This window comes from Poecile atricapillus, chromosome 20 (assembly GCF_030490865.1).
Source record: "Poecile atricapillus isolate bPoeAtr1 chromosome 20, bPoeAtr1.hap1, whole genome shotgun sequence".
NCBI classification, from domain to species: domain Eukaryota; kingdom Metazoa; phylum Chordata; class Aves; order Passeriformes; family Paridae; genus Poecile; species Poecile atricapillus.
The window spans coordinates 8,219,419-8,237,744 of record NC_081268.1 but is presented as its reverse complement, the minus strand read 5'-3'; the positions used below and the strand labels follow the sequence as shown (position 1 = coordinate 8,237,744).

Sequence of the window (18,326 nt, the reverse complement as noted above, 5' to 3'; positions counted from 1 at the left end):
GCACTGTCCCACAGCTGGCCATGGACGGGTGAGAAGCCCCCACAGCACTGGTTGAATGGTCCAGTCAGGGGGTTGGGTTCTGGAGCAGCTCCATACAGCAAAATCCATCCCTCTTCCCTCCTCCCTGCGCTCTTTAGACAAGCACAGAAAATGCCATTACAAGAACATTAGCAGCTGCAGGATTAAACACTCTAATGGCAGAAAATGAGAGTGCAAAGACAGCACAGATAACCTTAACTCGGCCCCTCGCAGGCACGAGTTCTGATTGCTGTTTATGTATAACACTTCAGCCTGGAGCTAAATTAGCTTGGGAGTTAACTGCCTCCTGCCCTGCCTTGTGGAGGCAAGCTGAGCCACCACAGGAGAAGGAATGGGATATTACATGGGTTTTGACCAAGTTATTAAACCCCATACCTTAGAGAGACAGAGCCTCATCCTATAAAAGTCCAAGTCAATAAAGGCACCGGGATCCTCCAATGGTGAAAATAGCAGAAGTGCACAAGAACAAACAAATATCACTTGATGTGCACAGAACCTGTGTGGTGTTAAACTGAGCTATAGGAAGGAATGGCTGTTTCCATAAACACAAATACACCCTTGCCAGGGTTGGTCATTCCTGATTTACATGCTCAGCTCTGCAACCTCCAAATCCCCTTAACAGGTTGCCTTTAAAAAAAAATAGCTCTGTGTAAAATGACTTTCATCTGCCTCCTGCCCACAACACACCTCTGTCCTACCCAGACAGCAGTGCCATCTGTGGCTCTGGTGACAAACTGGCCCATTTGGACGATGATGGAAACCCCTTTTTTTTTTTTTTTTTTTAATCTCCTCCTGCCACAATTTCCAGAAAAGAACCTTTGCTACTACATTTCATCTGGTTCTACCAAGCTCGTGCTTACTCCTTTTGTGTGGGGGGGAGATACCAATTGTGGATTCAATGAGAGAATTTTGATGAAGAAAAGTCTGATTTATGGATGGGGGGAAAAAAAATTCAACACATTTGCACCTGCTAATCAAGGTAGCTATCCATCTCATTTATGCCACTGCTCCAGCAAGCCCGACAGCACAAAATCAGAGGCTGTTTCTTCCAGCATTTGGCCCCGAGGGACTGATCCTCCAGCAGGTCTCTTCAGCAATGCCCACAGAATGTGCAAGTGAATCAGTTTTGTGCATACAGAGCAGGTAATTGTGCTCACAAATCAGGATTTGCATATGCTGCTGGAAAGGGATGCTCTCATCCAGGCTGGTAAGGGAGGCCAGAGAGGCAGCAAGCACTCCTGGATTTTACCCAGGGGTATCCCAGAGCGTGGCACGAGCGGCAGCAGCGGCAGTGCTCCCACATCTCTTCAAAATGTGGAGAGTGAGGAGAGCTGACAGCCAGTCCCACAAGACAGCAAAGCTTCCCTGTTCTGTCTCGAGCAGCACAGGCAGCACCTGCCAGGAGGATGGGGGATTTTGGCGGAACATCTCCAGCCAAGGAGAGCACCCTGCCCCGGAGAGGCGCCTGTCCCACCTGATGTGGCAGCTGGGCACGGTCACCGTGTCACTGTGCTGGGAGCAGCCCCTCAGCAATGTCCATTTGTCTCTGGATTTGCAGTCAGACCAACCAGCCTGGCTGTTTCCAAGGCAGGAGGGATGAGGGAGATGACATTTTGCTCATGTGCAGATGTCAGTGCTCCCTCTGAAACGCTCTGATGAGCTGGGGCTTTGCAACACAGGTTTCAGATTTGTCAGGGGGGCAGCAATCATTTAATTAAAGAGTGAGTCACACGACAGAGATGCGAGGGAAGGCAAATTAAGGTCAGGCAACAAAGTGGATTTTGGCATTTCCTAGTGTTTCAGAGCTTCTGTTTCCAGTGCTTCATTCTTCACACTGAAGGGGTACTGAGTGTCCAGAGTCACAAGTCAATGTATTGTAGAGACAATTCCCATCCAAAACTCCAACCCAAAGAGTGTTCAGAGAGAGGTAAGAGTGTCTTGTCTACACCTCGGAGCAAGGAAGCCTGGGACGAGGATGAACCCATGGAGCGGCTCCAAGGATGAGGCTGACATCAGATTAGCCATAAATGTGCTGGAGGACCTCAGTACTGGCTCTGCTGCTCTTCACAGGGACAACTTTGAAGGCTTTCAGCCTCCAGAGAGGACAAACTTCATTCCACCATTCTCATGGATGCTCTGTCCAGCCTGAGAAGGCAGAGGACAGGGGAATCCCTGGCACCCATCACTTGGGATGCTCACAGGGAAGATAAAATCCCTGACCCAAAAAGGTTGAAATCCAGACAGGATTTATGTGCTGCAGTAAAACCACAGGCCTTCCTCTCTCATGGTGATAAAAATAAATCACCCTTAAAAATAGAATGATATTAATAAAAATAAATCTAAAAGTACATGCAGTGTATCATGGGGTTACAGTCTGCCTCAGCCTGGTGGGGAAACTTCTCAGCAGCTAAAGGCTGGTCAATGGTGATGAACAGACATGGTGCACAACATCCTGTGGTCTGGGGCCAAGCAGGTATTTCCAAAGGCCTAATTTCAGTTCTTGTGGAGTTTGGACCTCTTAAGGGAGTCTTCGATTTAGGCTATGAAAGTCAGCAGCCCCAGCAGCCGGTCCTGCTCCATCCATGCAGATCCAAGTGGCAGAAACAGCAATAAAACTCTGGTTTATTCATGTGCACACTCACAAGTTGGAGAGAAGGGGAAGAAAGCCACAGACTGATTTCAGGAGAGGGTCCTGAAGGCTGAGATCCAGGCTGCTCTGCCCCCACCATGGGCAAGCAGGGACCGTGGGCACAGGGCTGGGAGCCACAGAGCAGCTGCTGAGGGTCAGCTCCAGCACAGAGCTGGGGCAGAGCAACTCCCAGGATAATGAGCATCGCTGCCTTCCCTGCAAACAAGATCTGACACATCCTGCTCAAGCGTGGGGCATCCAGCAAGAGCAACAAGCTGCTCTGGGAGCTGGGGATGCAGCAGGAGCGGCAGCTGGGCACAGGAGAGCAGCTCTCCTCACAACAGAGGCCATGCCAGGATCCAGCCAGCCCTGCTCCCTGCCAAGGACAGGGCTGGAGAGGGGAGCCACAGGGCTCTTCCAGCAGGGGAGTCATGGTCTGGCTCCATATGGGTTCCCCGTGGCTGCTGCTGGAGGCAGAGTTGTTTCTCTCCTCCTCTGAACCAGCTGGATCCATCTCCCCTCTCCCACTGAGGTGGCTGCATTTTGCCAGTGGCTGAAACAAAAATTCTGCTCTGCGACATCTGGATGAGAAGAGCCTCCTCCTGCACCATCTCCATCTGTCAGCGTGGCTGTTGGCACCTCCCTGCCCTCCCTGGGGCTTCAGGTGATGCCCAGGGCTGTCTACACAGGGAATTCATCCAGCGTCACCGTCCTGCTGCAGCCCTGCCTGCCAGTGCCTCTGTGCAGACAAGCCTTGAGGAACAGGAATATTAAGAAGAGAAGATTGCCTTGACCAGGAAAATGAGTTTGTAAAACCAAGTTCAGTATTTGCATCTCAACTGAGCAGGGAGGGATGAGAACAGGGTCACCCCCAGCACCCCATGAGGTGTTCATGACTCTGAAGGATTTCTTATTCTAATCTGTGTATTAATGGCAGTCAGGGGCTTTGGGAGGCTTAGGAAAAGCCTTCTCCACAGTGAGCCATCCTTCAAACCCTCTGGCAGAACCAGACTCCGACATCCTTACCTGCAGTCATGGATTTCATGCACACAGGAGGTGAAGAAGCTCATTGCTGAGGGGGAAGCAGCTCACATGGAGAGCTGGGACTGGGCTGGGATGGCACCTCTGCGAGGACATGAGGGTTTGGGTGCTCTTCAGAGGCTCAGCAAGCCAGGAACACCAGGGACATTTGTCTCCACACCACCAAGAAGGCATCCAAGCCAAAGCTGGTGAGTCACAGCACAAAAACCCAGCAGAGTCCCCAAACACCTTCCTGTGCAAGGTCCTGTCACCCTGTGCTGTTTGCTGCATTCTTGGCTCACTGCAGACTCCAGAACTCCCATGTGGGATCCAGTGGAGACAGAAGGGAAGGTGGCACCTGTCCTTTGCCCAGCCCCACACCTGAGTCCCAGCAGGGCTGGCTGCTCCTCCACAGGCAGGACACGCTCAGCAGAACACTCATTTAGACACGAGGAAGGATGGCAGAGTTCACAACTCCACCAGGAAGGGCTGGAGAACAGATCCAACCCAGGCAACCACCAGGAACGAGTACTAACAGGAATCATGGTGCTCTGCATGTAAATTGGGCCAGAAAAGAAAAAGGGTGGAGATGGGGCAAGCTCATGAGTGGGTTTTTCAGGCTGGACAGCAGAACAACCCAACTTAGAAGCAGCTAAACTCCACGTGCCTGCAGCTGCCACACCAAACATCTGGTAGACCCACCATTTCAAATCTTCTTCACATGTTGCTGATGGGGTGACCACTTTGTGGCCCTGCTAGCACCTCACCAGGCAGAGATGAGCCAAGAGGGCATCAAAGTACCCACTGACAGGCCTCCTCCCTCACATCTCCGAGCTTTCCAAGGTCTTCACTCTCCCCCAGCTTCCCTTACCTGTGTCTTGGTCACACAGCTGCTCACAGGCATCAGTGGTCCTCTGTCCACAGAGGTCTCTCACCCAGGGGGACGTTGCATTGATCTGATAGTACAGGGACAGCTTGGCTGGGTTGAGCCAGTCAGAGATGTCCAAGTAGCTCCCTTCGCTCACAACGAAGCTGCTGCCTGGGGGAGTTGGAAAAAAGCGTGTTAGGTGAGTGTGCAAATATGAAAGAAAAAGCCCAAATGTGCATTTTGGGCCAACATCAGAACACTGCACTCTTCAAGAGCTGCTGTGATGACAATATCTGCAAAATAACAATGAGTTCACTGACAGCTGGTCCCAAAGAACTTCATTTGACCATTCTTCTTCAGAGGAATGTACTCCAGCAAGTGGTCCACCAGCTCCTCTGCCCAGACACTTCCCTACCCTTACCCTACTGGGATTTGACTCCCAGGTCTCTGCAGAAACATGCACCAGTGGAATTATTCTGATCTGCAGTCAGAGATCACTGCCCCAGCTCAGGGAGGTGCTGTCCTGGATGCTCCTGGAGCTCAGGATGGGCAGCAGCAGCAGGGCCTGTTCACCTTCTCTTGAAGGTGGGTGGATTGGGCCAACACACAACTTCTTGTATGAGTTGTCTCGTACCAGACACCCCCTCACCCTCTCCCTCCTGTGAGTTAGAAGTGAATTTCTGACAAAAATATTTTCTTACAAAATCTTATGCTTCTTTATTTTGCGAAGTGTATTTTTCCCCACTGGCATCTGGGAATATGCATCGTCTAATTAGCCAAATAGATTTTCAGTTCAGCCCAATCATTTCCTTATCTAACATCTGAGGCCCAGCATCGCTTGGGGGATTTTGCAGGCACAGAGGTCCTCATTAACTCTGATCTTCAATTACATTGATTATAAGACTGCCTCCATAACAGTGCTGCACAGATCAGAGAGGAGCCAAAAAACCTCTGCCATTAAGTGGTGTTTTGCAAAACTCACCATGGTAAAAGCCTCTAAAAAGAGGGGAGAAGAAACCTGCAGGGAGGAGTGGGCAAGGGAAGCTGCCAGGTAGCCCAGGAACCCACAGCCACCTTTCCACTAAGCCTGAGGTCTTGCAATATGGGAAAGTTTGCAACTGCTGTTTAAAGATTGAAATACTCCTCAGAGATTACCCAGGGACAGATCCAAGGCCTATTGTCATGAAACTTTAAGGTTTATGACCCTTAGTAAAAGATTAGGACACCATTCTTTTAAGCACCAACTTACTTTGATGGAAGCCAAGAGATGAAAAAAGCAGGACAACAAACCTGCAGAAACAACCACCCCACATGAACCTGCTTGAATACAAACCCTGGATCTCCTTTTGAAGAGGATCCCTGATGCTTAGCAAGAGGGACCCCTCCTCACCCTCATCCTGCACCACATTATCCATGCAAAGGATAAAACAAGCAGAGCCTCAAGTCAAGCATCCCAGTGAGTGACCTCATTTTCAGGCATCCCAAGATCTCAGCACCATCCAAATCCAAGCCCTAATTTCCCATAAACTCAGGTCTTTGACACTCAGAGTGTTTATATACCATAAACATATTCACAGGCACATCTCTACACTCAAAGCCAATGGAGGCTGCCAAGCTACTGACTGCTCAAGAAAATGAGAATTAGACATCGGAATCCAGCGGCTCTGGAGACACAGCAAGGCAGGAGCTGCCCCGCCAAGGCTGCAGGATACATCTCAATCAGACACAAGGCAGCAGTAAATCACTGCCTAAACCCCCCAGCACCGCTGGAAAGCAGAGAAACACCGAGCACAAAGAAGTTTCTCAGAGCTACGTGGTCTTATCTCCAATTAGTCTTTTCAATGAATTTTTAAATATAGCCTTACATACCAATAACAACAATTGCCGGTTTCTTTTCCCAAACAGAAATGCATCGTGCACCCTTTGGGAGTGTTTACTATTTACATGTAGGTGTCTATGTAGTAACCTGTCAATTTTGTTTTCCTCCTGGTTTCCACGGCTCCCTAATAAAGAGCAAGGCTTGGGAATCACGAAGAGTTGTTTTGAGACCCAGCTACAGACAACTCTCTCTGTACCCAAGCACTGAAGAGTAAAACCCGCAGCTCTTGATTAAATCCCTGCTTAATGAACCCCACTTCTGGATAAAATCCAGCTTGGATGTGCAAACCCAACACAAACCAGATGTGTCATTCATATTCAGAGAGATGAAGGTGGCTGGAGCTGGCAGAGGATCCTGACCCACATGGAGGAGTGACCTCTGGAGCTCCCCAACATAGAATCATTTAGGTGGAAAAGACCTCTCAGATCATCAAATCCAGCTGTTCCCCCAGCACTGTCAAGGCAACCAGACCATGTCCCCAGGTGCCACATCCACACATTTTTTAAATCCCTCCAGGAATGGGGACTCCATCACTGCCCTGGGCAGCTGTGACCTTTCTCTGAAGATATTTTTATTTATATCCAAACTGAATGTCCCCTGGTGGAACTCGAGGCCATTTCCTCCTCTCCTATTGCTTGTTACTTGGGAGAAGAGGCCAAACCCCACCTGGGAGTTTGTAGAGAATGAGAAGGTTCCCCCGAGCCTCCTTTTCTCCAGCTCCTTCAGTTGCTCCTCATCAGACTTGTGCTCCAGCCCCTTCTCTGGCTCCAGTTATTTTGAAGATTAATCATTTATTTTGATTTTTAGTAAGTCTGATTGAGAAATCATCCTCATTATCAGGTTTTTCAGTGGGTTTGTGTTTGTTTGAAAAGCATCAGTGAAAACATTTAAATCCAAAATTCCTGAATTCAGGCTCAGTGTAAAATGGAGTCTAAAAAAAACCCCAGACCTGGGGAAATTAAAGTTTTTTGTTTCCTTCCTCCTTTTTTCCTTCCTTCCTCCCTTCCTTCCCTTTTTTTTCCTCCTTTTCCTTCCTCAGAGGAGGGAGGAGACAACTTCCAGCAAGGAAACTTCTCACACCTCTGAAGCTGAGTGTGTGGCAAGATTTTGAGAGACGTTCACAGACACTCTCATCACCTTCGCTCCCACTGAAAACACAAACAAACAAACAAACACCCCAATCTCTATCCCTTTATAGCTTGCCTGGGAAATAAATAACAGAAAAAGGCATTCTACACATATTTTGAAAGCTAAAATTCTGCTGATTTCAAAGCCTTTTCACAATTTTTTTTCTCTTCACTTTCAAAGAATCCACACGTAGAGAGCAGTTTTCAAAAGTCACCATCATGTACATATCAAAACCACCTTGAAAAGCTCAGAAAGGGCAGGTTGAGGAACAAATCCTTTTAGAAACTACCAAGAACAAACATCTTTTAAGCAAGAGCTGCTTCAAACACCTTCAGCTTGCTGGGAACATCAGCTGGGTTTGTTTTCCACAACTGCAATCTCTGAATGGAGGGACAGGGAGTCATGGGGGACTTGAGGGGGGTAGAACCCCTACAAAGCACCTTCCTAAAACCTTCCTCGAGCACCTCAGACCCTACTAAATCCCCCCCAAGGCCAATTTGAAGCACACCTCCAGCTACTGCCTGCAGTCCCCAGAGCAGGTCCAGGACACTCTGAAGACACCTGGAGGGACTGTCCACCCTGCTGTCCTCTGCTGCCAACCTCCCAGCTGTCCTCCCAGACACAAACTTCAAGCTTCCCACTCTAAGCCTTGCTGAAATCTCCCCTGAATGGAGACCTTTAGTGTGATAAACAGATAAACATTTAGGTCTCAGGGTAGAGTGACCATCAACCAAGCAAAATGACGACTCTGCAGCCAGGAGCGCATCCCAGGGCACATCCCTCAAGTGCTCTCGGCTTTAGGAGCCAACCAATGCCATGGAGCAGCGTGGAGAACACCAGGACACAGCTACAACCCCCTCCCAGCTCCACAAGGTCCAGCAGCCCCTCAGGGGATTGATTTGTTTGGGTTTCTCTGTGTGTGTGTGTGTGTTTTGCACTCCCCCTGTTCCTTCCCCAGCACTGATCAAAGCCCGATGAGTTAAGGCAGCGTCAGAAGTTCATGTCTCTCATGCTGGGGTCTCCTTCAAAGTTCAGTGGAATTGCTTAAGCCTTGACAAAAGAGGCTTGAAGTTTTGACATTTCAAAAAATCATTTTCAAGAACACAACAGGATAAAACAGCTCAGAAAAGATATCTAACAAGGGAAAAGAACAAAGCACCCTAAAGGCAGCCAAAAGGGTTTGGCTTTTCCTTTCTCTTTCTTTTCAAGGGAAAAGATCAAAACATAATTTTTTTTGAAGAACATCTATTTCTTCCTCCCTCTGCTCTTTTTGTCATCTTTGGTCCATTCACTGTTTCTTGGCCAACAAAATTCCTTTTAATCTAAAATTAGTATTTTGTGTTAGAAAGCAATGGGAGGTCATACTATAGGTTGCTATTAATGTACCCAGCCCTGTGCTATCATACAGTTCTAATCCTGTTACAGATAGTTTTTATAAACACTAGAGGAAAGATGATCCCTCTTGCTTCATTCTCTAGGTACAAAGAATAACCCTATTTGATTTCTTTAGACACCCTTTTTTCCCCTTTGTTAAACTTGAAAGAACATCGCCCAAAGAGACAACTCCTCCCCTATCAGCTCTTCCCCTTGATCAGCTCTCCCTCTCCTGCCCTGGGCCCAGGACAAACTTCTGCTTCTTCAATTTCTCCCAGGAAATGGCAAAGAACTGGACAGACTTTGGATGCCCAGGACACACAGGAACTGACTCAAGCAAGGAAATGGTTCTTGGGACAGGACTGCACCCACAGACTAACACAGTGCTCAGCTTTGCCATCACTCTCCTGCCAAGGTGATTTGGGAATAATTTAATTAGTTTTAGTCTGGTTTGAATCCAGAGACAGCATCACACCAGGTTAAAATCCAAGCCAACCCTCTTTATGGATTTTGTTGTTGCTTTTTTTAATTATTTCTCTCTCTGAACAAGGGGAAATGCTTAAACAGGAAGTTATGATAGAAGGATTAGAGAACAGCACAAGCCTATAGACACATCTTTCATTCACTCCTCCCTCAGCTGCAGCACTCACAGTTTATATCTCACAGTGCCTGATTCCAGGGTGTATTTTCAACACATAAACTGCACCCATGGGCTCTCACCTCCCCAACCCAACAATGATCAAACCTGGAGACCCCCATCCCCTCGAAACACCACCAATCCTGCCAGAGCTTTTCCACCCTGGCAAGGCAGAAGTCAATTAGCAGCACGTGTCTGTGTGTAATTGCAGCTCAAACTGGCACAACCATTCCTGTGGGAGGAGCAGGGTTACAATTTAAGTGTTAAATTGCACTTTCTTGATCGTTCTGACAGACTCTTTCTTTGGGGTTTCTTGTCAGTCACTCTTGATTTCTCCAGGGCTGAGCTCCTGACAAACAACACATGTATTTATAAGGCAGGTGATGGCCCAGCCAACTTTTCCTAAATTTAAGCAAGAGGGAATCTGCCCACCCTGCCTTGTGGTCAAGCTCATGCTGCAACGAGATCTCCCATGGCAGCTTTAGACAATGTAATTGTGGAGGTGTTGGTAAAATCACATCTCTGTCCTCAGAAGGCAGCTGGGCCAGCAGTGGTTGAGACAGAAATGAGACTCCTGGAAAATAAAACCTTCTTCTTAATGCTCTGTATCTCCCAACTCCCACGCTGCAGCCCTGGGCTCTCTAACAGTGATGCTCTCCAGATATCAGAAAAGGAAATCCAGCCCAACTCTATCCACACCACAAAGCACACAGGAGCTGTGAAAAGCTTGTTGTATGAATGCACAAGTCAATGTTTGCACCTCTCCATCTATGGGAGGGAGAGCAGGTTAGCTGGTCACAGATGTGCCATCCCTCCCAAATCTGAAGGTAAATGATTCTGGTAGAGCTCAGCAGGTGCCAGGAGATGCCCTCTCCCCACAGGGTGGGCACCTCCTGCCTCTCAGGGTGGAACCTGAAGCAGCTCCTGCTGACACCATCCAAACACCAACACCAACCCTGCTGGCTTTGCTCCAGGGAACCCTGCAAAGGAGAAGGAAGAAACATTTGGCTTCCCCTGCAAATGGAGCTGCCCCAGGAGCTGGGAATGCCTCTGGCAAGCACAGGGCTGGGGAGCCGGGCAGCAGCTGAGCAGGTTCACAAGCCTGTCAAAGCCACGATAAAAACATGATGTACTTCAGCCTCCAGAATCTTATTAGTTCTTCATGCAAAGAGCGTTCATGCCATAAAACCGTCTTGGAATCCCTTTGATCCACGCTGATGCAGTTCATAAATTGATGTTAATATTTAGAGTTCATGTCTGGTAACACTGCAGCCATTTGCTCCCATTTTCTTGCCAGGCAAGCAGCCACGGGAGCGGGAGTGAGCTGTAACACAGGCACGGAGGTGACCCTGCTGATTACGAGCTGGTGAAATAAAATGCAATTTGTAAAGCTGCCCCCAAACACGGCCACCTTACACAAAACACACGGGGCCTGGAGCAGCCAGACGTGACACTGAGTCTGCAACAAGAAAGTGTTGCTTCTGTCAAAGAAGAAAACTTGGTTTAAATCAATTCCTTCTCCTGATTTCAGAGGGGACTTATGGATCTGGGAACAGCTGGTGAAAATGGGAGACCCCAATTTCAGAATCTTTCTGAAAGCCTGGAAAGATCGCAGCATCACAGAATGCTTTGGGCTGGAAGGGACTTTAGAGATAATCTAAAGGGGTAATCTAAAGGAGATAATCTAGAGGGGTAGAATCCTGTTCTACCCCTCTCCCACGGACAGGGACACCCTCCACTGGACCAGACTGCTCAGAGCTCCATCCAATCTGACCTGAGACACCTTTGAGACCAGATCTTTTCCTCCATCCTTCTGGTACAAACCTGGGGAGCTCCACCTGTAAATCAGAGAGTGTTTCCAGCTTCTCCTTGCTGCCCAACAGGATGGGGACACAGCCAGTCCCACACCTCCCGTGGCTCATCTCTGTGTGGCCACACGTGCAGCACGTTCTGAGTGCCCTGAGGGCACGAGGTAATGCCTGGTCACCTCCAAGAGCTGCAGAAGACTGAGCAGGAAATGTCAAAAACAAACAATTTAAAGCAACACCTTTAATTAAAACCAAAATGAGAAGTTGTTGTGAGTCCCAACAATTGCAGTCTGCAGAGCAATCTTCAGAGAAAATTAACACAGGCTGCTAATAGCAGCATCCAATTCACCAGCATCTTGGAGGGAAGAGTGGTGGGGGAAGGTAGGAAATAATCTGCAGATGAAACAATTACTGATCAGCTGCGTGGCAAGGACAGCACGGCATCGTTCAGGCTGGCAGACGCAGATGCACGGAGATTAAAAGAATAAACAAAAAGAAGCTCCCTCCACCTCTGCCATCTTGTCAGATGCTCCAACCCAAAACATGGTCTCGAGTGGAAATTCCACTTCTGCTGGCCTCTTGGGTTTGTGAGGGGGGACCTGGGTTTGCTCTCAGGGCAGCGTTCACCCTGGGAGAGTTCATCCACGCTTGCAGGAGGGACAGAGCCAACACACGGGCAGCTCCTCAGGGTGGGGATCCTGCTCACACCCACACCGAGCTCTGATCCCACAGCACAGCCCTGCCTGCCCCACTGAGCTCTGATCCCACAGCAGATCCCTGCCTGCCCCACTGAGCTCTGATCCCACAGCACAGCCCTGCCTGCCCCACTGAGCTCTGATCCCACAGCAGATCCCTGCCTGCCCCACTGAGCTCTGATCCCACAGCAGATCCCTGCCTGCCCCACTGAGCTCTGATCCCACAGCAGATCCCTGCCTGCCCCATTGAGCTCTGATCCCACAGCAGATCCCTGCCTGCCCCACTGAGCTCTGATCCCACAGCACAGCCCTGCCTGCCCCACTGAGCTCTGATCCCACAGCACAGCCCTGCCTGCCCACACCAAACTGATCCCACAGCACAGCCCTGCCTGCCCCACTGAGCTCTGATCCCACAGCACAGCCCTGCCTGCCCACACCAAACTGATCCCACAGCACAGCCCTGCCTGCCCCACTGAGCTCTGATCCCACAGCAGATCCCTGCCTGCCCCACTGAGCTCTGATCCCACAGCAGATCCCTGCCTGCCCCACTGAGCTCTGATCCCACAGCACAGCCCTGCCTGCCCCACTGAGCTCTGATCCCACAGCAGATCCCTGCCTGCCCCACTGAGCTCTGATCCCACAGCACAGCCCTGCCTGCCCCACTGAGCTCTGATCCCACAGCAGATCCCTGCCTGCCCCACTGAGCTCTGATCCCACAGCACAGCCCTGCCTGCCCACACTGAGCTCTGTGCACCACTCTACACCCATCCCAGCCCAGCGAGGCACAGAGGGATCACCACAACCTCCCTGGCACACATCTCAGAAAAGGAGGGAAGAAAGCTGTAAATGCCCCAAGATGTCTTTGACAAAAACCTGCTTTATGCCCTTTGCTTTATTTCCACTTATAAAACAAAGCCCTACAAGCCCCCCACTAAACGCAGCCCTTGCTTCCCTCTGCACCATGGGAGGATCTCACCCACCTCTCCCACTGAAGTACAAACATCCACCCACACCATATATAACCTCTCACAGGCTGTAAAAATGGGAAGCTTTAATTGATACTATATTTCATACTGTTGTACAGCAAGGACGTACTCCAGGCTGAGCCCTCCAGAGTATCTTTCTCCACCCTGCTTCCCTGCAAGCCATTCCCATTGCTCCAGCTCTACTTTTTGAATTATTACTTACAAGAAAAAAACAAAACCAAAAAACAACTATTGAATGTAGAGCTGAGTGGCTCACATATTCATAAGAGGTTTTATTACTCAAATGGCGGGGCCTTTTCTTTTCTTCCCCCCGCTTTGACACGGCTAAAGGGTCCTCTAAATAATGCCTTGCATTTCCATATCCTCATAAAAGCCACTACAGTTCTTTCCATAAATCTGAGCCACCTCTGGAATCAGAACAATTCCTTCTGCTCAGCACGGGCAGGGGCTGCCTCGAAACACAAAGCCCTGGAGCAGCAGAAGGGAGGAGAGGATGCTCCAACCACTGCGTTCGAAGGGAGGATTTAGAGGCAGGGACTCGTTCCTGGGAAGCAGGAGGTGCCAGCCCTCCCAGCCAAGCACAGCAGCTCCTGCCAGGCTCTCCTTGATCCAGCTGCTCCATGAAGCGAAGGCACAGCAGCTGTACAAACCAGGCAATAACTGCTCAGCGGGGAGCGAGGCAGGGGCACCCCATCAAATGAACAAATGGAAGGAAAAAAAAAAACAAACTAGGGAGAAATAAGGGCAATAGAGACAGGCTGGTTATTATAGAACTGCTGCTTGGAATATATCCTCCCAACTTGGCTGCCAGTTGGCTTCTGGTCCCAGTCCTTCCCCTCCCCTTTTCCCACCCTGCCACTCCAGCAGGCTCTGGAGCTGCTTTTGCTAACGCCATTCTTGCTGCAGCAGGGAAAGCTGCTCTTCTCCGAAGCTGGAGACATTTGGGAAGGCTTTCCCCCTCTTTCTTTTCTTGGCTCTGGCTGCTGGCACACCAGAACTGGCTGGCATCTATTTAAAGTTTCCTTCAAAGCCGAGTTTTCATCGTCTAGGAGAGTGATTTCTTTCAGCCTCTGCCTTTGTTTGGCTTCTCCAGCAGAGGTGCCGGTAGCAGCTCCGCTCTCAGATTTTCCTTGGCTCCCGGTGCCTATTGAAATTCCACATTTCAAAAGGGAAGGAGAGGGCACCGCTCCCTCTCATGGGAACATCTCCCTTGAATGCACCATCCCTGCCTTCCCTCAGAGCCTGCCTTATCCTCCTGTGCAACACCAACACTTCAGGAACCAGACGATTTCAGCGCGCGGCGACACTTGCGAGACACGGTGCCACTGTCGGGTGCCACACCAGAAGCTGCTTCAAGACTTCTCAAAGCTCCCAGGCTCTGCCAGGCCAAACACGTCAGCTCTGTTGTCACCTCGATGCCACAGGGATGCTCATGCCAACCCCCTTCAGCACCCTGTAAAAAGCAGATTTAATCTCCCAGGAGATCTCCAGGGAGGAGCAGCTCCCCTCTTCTCCATCAGCATCAAACTCCAGGTGCTGAGGCTTGGTGAGCACATCCAGCCACACTTTTCCTGGGTATCACTGAAATTTCCCAACCCAGCTCAGTTCTGCAATGTCTTTAAATGCTTTGTAATATTTTGCTGCCAGTTGGGTGGCGCCTTGGGATTTGTTTTCCAGAAAGAAGGGACAACTTTAAGAGCTTTTTCTCTTCCCAGGCAAGGGACTGTCATCACAAAAAATGATGAGATTTCAGGGAAAGTGATAGCCACTGCAAAATGTCTTGGCTGCTTCTATGCGAAGAATTTGACTGTTTCTCATAAAAAATATTTTAAAAGTTTTCACAGTTTGTAATTATATTTTACAGTTTCATTACAAAGCTCATTTTAATTCTTCTCCAAACCGTTGTTACCAGTCCTCTTGCCACTTTCTCTTCAGAAAAGTCATTAAGTCAGGACTGGAGATCATCCCATTTCCCCCAGTTTCAAGGATATTAATCTGTTTTATTGGTATTTCATTGTCATTTTCATTCGTATGTTCCCTGCATTTGCATAATTTGCACTGCCACCCCTCTCCTGGTGACAAGCACAGGCTCAGCTTTTCACTTTCCTTCTACACAGTCTCATTACATTTTGTTTATTTTCTTTTTCGGGACACACTGTCTTCCCTGGGCCAGAACCACAAGCTGGCAGCAGGATGCTGAGGTCCTGTCTCCACCACTGCCTTCCTGGCTGACCTTCAGCAAGTTCCAGAAGCAGTGTGAACTCCCAGCCCAAGCCCTGAACTGGCCAGTGCCATCCTGAGGAGACACAAGTTAACTCTGGAACCACCTCATGCCCCAAATGCAAGAGTTTCTGTTCTCCAGCTACTTGGAACCATCTGTGAAGATTTCAAGTGCGTGCTCAAGGTGTGGCTTGGACAATCATTAGAACTTTTTAGAAACAGGTTGAAGTGTAGACAAGTCCCTTGATTCAAATTCTTAAATCACAGAATGGTTTGGCTTGGAAGGGACCTTAAACATCTTGTTCCAACCCCCTGTTATGGGCAAGAACACCTTCCACCAGACCAGGTTGCTCAGAGCTCCACCCAAACTGGCCTTGAACACTTCCAGGGATGTGGCATCTGTACCTTGATGTTATCCTCATGTCTCCACTCTGCTGATGCTCAGTTCCTCCAGTGTATGAACACAAAGTAAATGCTCTCCTCCTTTTTCCTACAAGAGCCAAGCTGTGACCACTGGGCTATCCCAGAGACCTCTCTTAGCAGGGCTAATCCCACATCAAACACACTGGTGACTCCCATTCTGCCGTGGGATGATGATTTCAACCCCTCTCCACTGGCCCCTGCAGCTCTCATCCCGCTGTGCCTCTTTAACCATCTTCCTCTCCCCAAAATATCAATCCCCCAAGAGCTTCCCTCCACTCCAGAGCTCCCAAAGCACGGGGCTGCCCCAGAGTTGGCTGCACCAGGACACCCCAGCAGCTGGTGATGCACTGGCTGCATGCAGCACATTTCTGGCAGAGAGAAAGTGCCCCCTCTGCATGCCCCAAGCAGTGAGACGAGCGCAGGAGCTGAGGAATTGGAACCGACTGAATAATGGGTCCTGTCTGCTGGAAGAAAATGAAATTTGCCCTCATGTTACTGAAAACTTGCACTCGACGCTCACTGCACATTATAAAGAAAAGGTCAGTGAAACACAACAAATGCAAGGAGCCCAGTTGGAGAAAGCAATAAATAGTGACAGCAGCACTCGTCTAATTCATCAAAGCATCTCTGCCTCTGCTGAAACCCCAGCAATTTCCCTCTGTGTTCCTGCAAGGGCTGGGAAGAGCAGCTCTGCTGCTGTAGGACAGAAGGAGGCCTGTCTGTGCAGCTCCCAGGGCTCCTCAGCAAGTTTGGAGAACAGAAATATCTATCAGACACAATTAGCAGCAATGATAACAACGATCATAGTAATTGACGTGCCTGAGATTTTGGCCTCGGGCTCACAGATGCGCTCGTGGAAAGGGAGATCCCTGCAGCCAAACACAGCTGGGGCATTCCCAAAGAGAGGGATCTCCACATCCCAAAGGCACGCAGAGGGGCAGCAGGAGGCTCTTACCATCAGCGATGAAGTGCTCGGGGACGTGGAGCGTCACCTTGACGGTCAGCGGGCAGGAGAGCTGCGAGCCGCACACCACGGCCAGGATGCAGGAGCTGACCGCGATCAGCGTCAGCGCCGTCTTGTTCACAGGGCTCTTCATGGAACCTGTAAGGCACACACAGGGGTGGGTGGCTGGCCAAAAGGTAAAGCTGTAGCCAGGGCTTGCTCAGCAGAGGCAGGGCAGCCCCAGCATTGGGAAGGCAGGCTTTGAAAACAAGGATGGCAGCTCAGCGGGAATCTGCACACCCCGGGGCTCCCATCAGCCTCGTGTGGCACAGGGAGAGAGAAAACCTGCTCAAAGCCCTGTACAGACCCTCTCCCCAGGCACTTCTCCTCCCTGGAATCACTCCTCACACCTGCTGTGCTCCCCTGCTGAAACCACCATCACTTCTTGTCAACGTTGGTTGGCTTGGCTACACCGTGAAACCCTGGTGGAGCAGGACAGCACTAGGATGGCTGAATCACCAGCAGCAGCAGCTGGGTGGAATGGAACCCCCCAGTTTCATAGAGAATGTGGTGAAGCTGTGCAGCACAGAGTCACACAGAGGGACCTGGCTGCCCCAGAAGATTCAGCTGCTCTTATTGGATGCAGACTGGGAAGGTCAGGTGTCCAAATGAGTCCCTCTCTACTGATGGAGATGACCAAGAACTGTCCCAGGCCTCTGAAACCCCACCAAGAAGTCTCCACTGCCCAAGAAAGGAGCAGCCTTGGAGCCTGCATTGAGGAACCGCTGATCCCCCTGGAGCTGGGGGCTGCCCCGCTGCTGCTCTGATTGCACTGCATCCACCACAGCCCCCTCACCCAACACCTCATGCCAGCAGCCTGCTTTGCTCCAGGATAACGAGGGACACCTCGCCAGGCAGCCAGTTCCTTCTCCAGGGCTTGGGATGCACCACTCGGAGAGAGTGTCCATGGCAAGGAGAGGACACAGGCCAGCGATGAGCCCAGAAGCTGCACAGCCCATTCTGGTGCAAGCTGAGGTGACCCAGCTGCCAGCAGAGCTGACCACAGCCCGGCCCAGGATCCAGGTGAGGACACCTCTTGATTTATGGAAGCAAACAAAGCCTTTCCCCATTTGTACCTCATCACATCATCAGCAAAGCGAGATTTAAAAAGCATCAGTTTGAAAACTGATTGGGAAATGGATCCAAGTCAACATTTGCACACCCTTGATTTGCCCAAAGCTGCTGCTGGAGGTGCTGGTGCCAGGGCAGGGACCTCATGCTCAGCTCAGCCTGTGCTTTCCAAAACCCACCACAGCATCCCCAGGCTGGAGCCTGCACAGGGGATGCTGCAACCAGGATTTGTAGGACAAGAGAGGTGGCTGATCTTCTGGAAAATAGTTCCATCTCTGAGACCAACAGCAGCAAGTAAACTGATTATTTATGAAGCATTTCTCCTTTCCTTATGCATGGATCATCTAAACAGCCTTCCCACTCCTATTTCACAGCTTTATCGCCATCCCCTGTGCCCCTCACCTTGCAATCCTCTTTTTTCTTTTCCCATCTTTATTCATATCATCAGCATAAGTTAGCACCTCCATGGGAGGCAAAATCCTCCTCTTGCTGGGCATATTGTGCCTGCCACAACCCCTGCTTGGCTTGAAGTTATGACACGAATGC

General features: G+C 50.0%; 1 protein-coding gene across 1 annotated transcript in view; it reads right to left on the bottom strand.

The window, feature by feature from the left end:
- ASTN2 (astrotactin 2) overlaps nt 1-18,326 on the bottom strand; it is a 305,793-nt gene that overhangs the window by 177,082 nt on the left and 110,385 nt on the right. Inside the window, exons 6-7 of the mRNA XM_058853725.1 lie at nt 16,662-16,808; nt 4,560-4,727 (exon numbers count right to left, since the gene is read on the bottom strand). Of these exons, the coding sequence (XP_058709708.1) occupies nt 4,560-4,727; nt 16,662-16,808 (315 nt within the window). The remainder of the gene's footprint in view (nt 1-4,559; nt 4,728-16,661; nt 16,809-18,326) is intronic.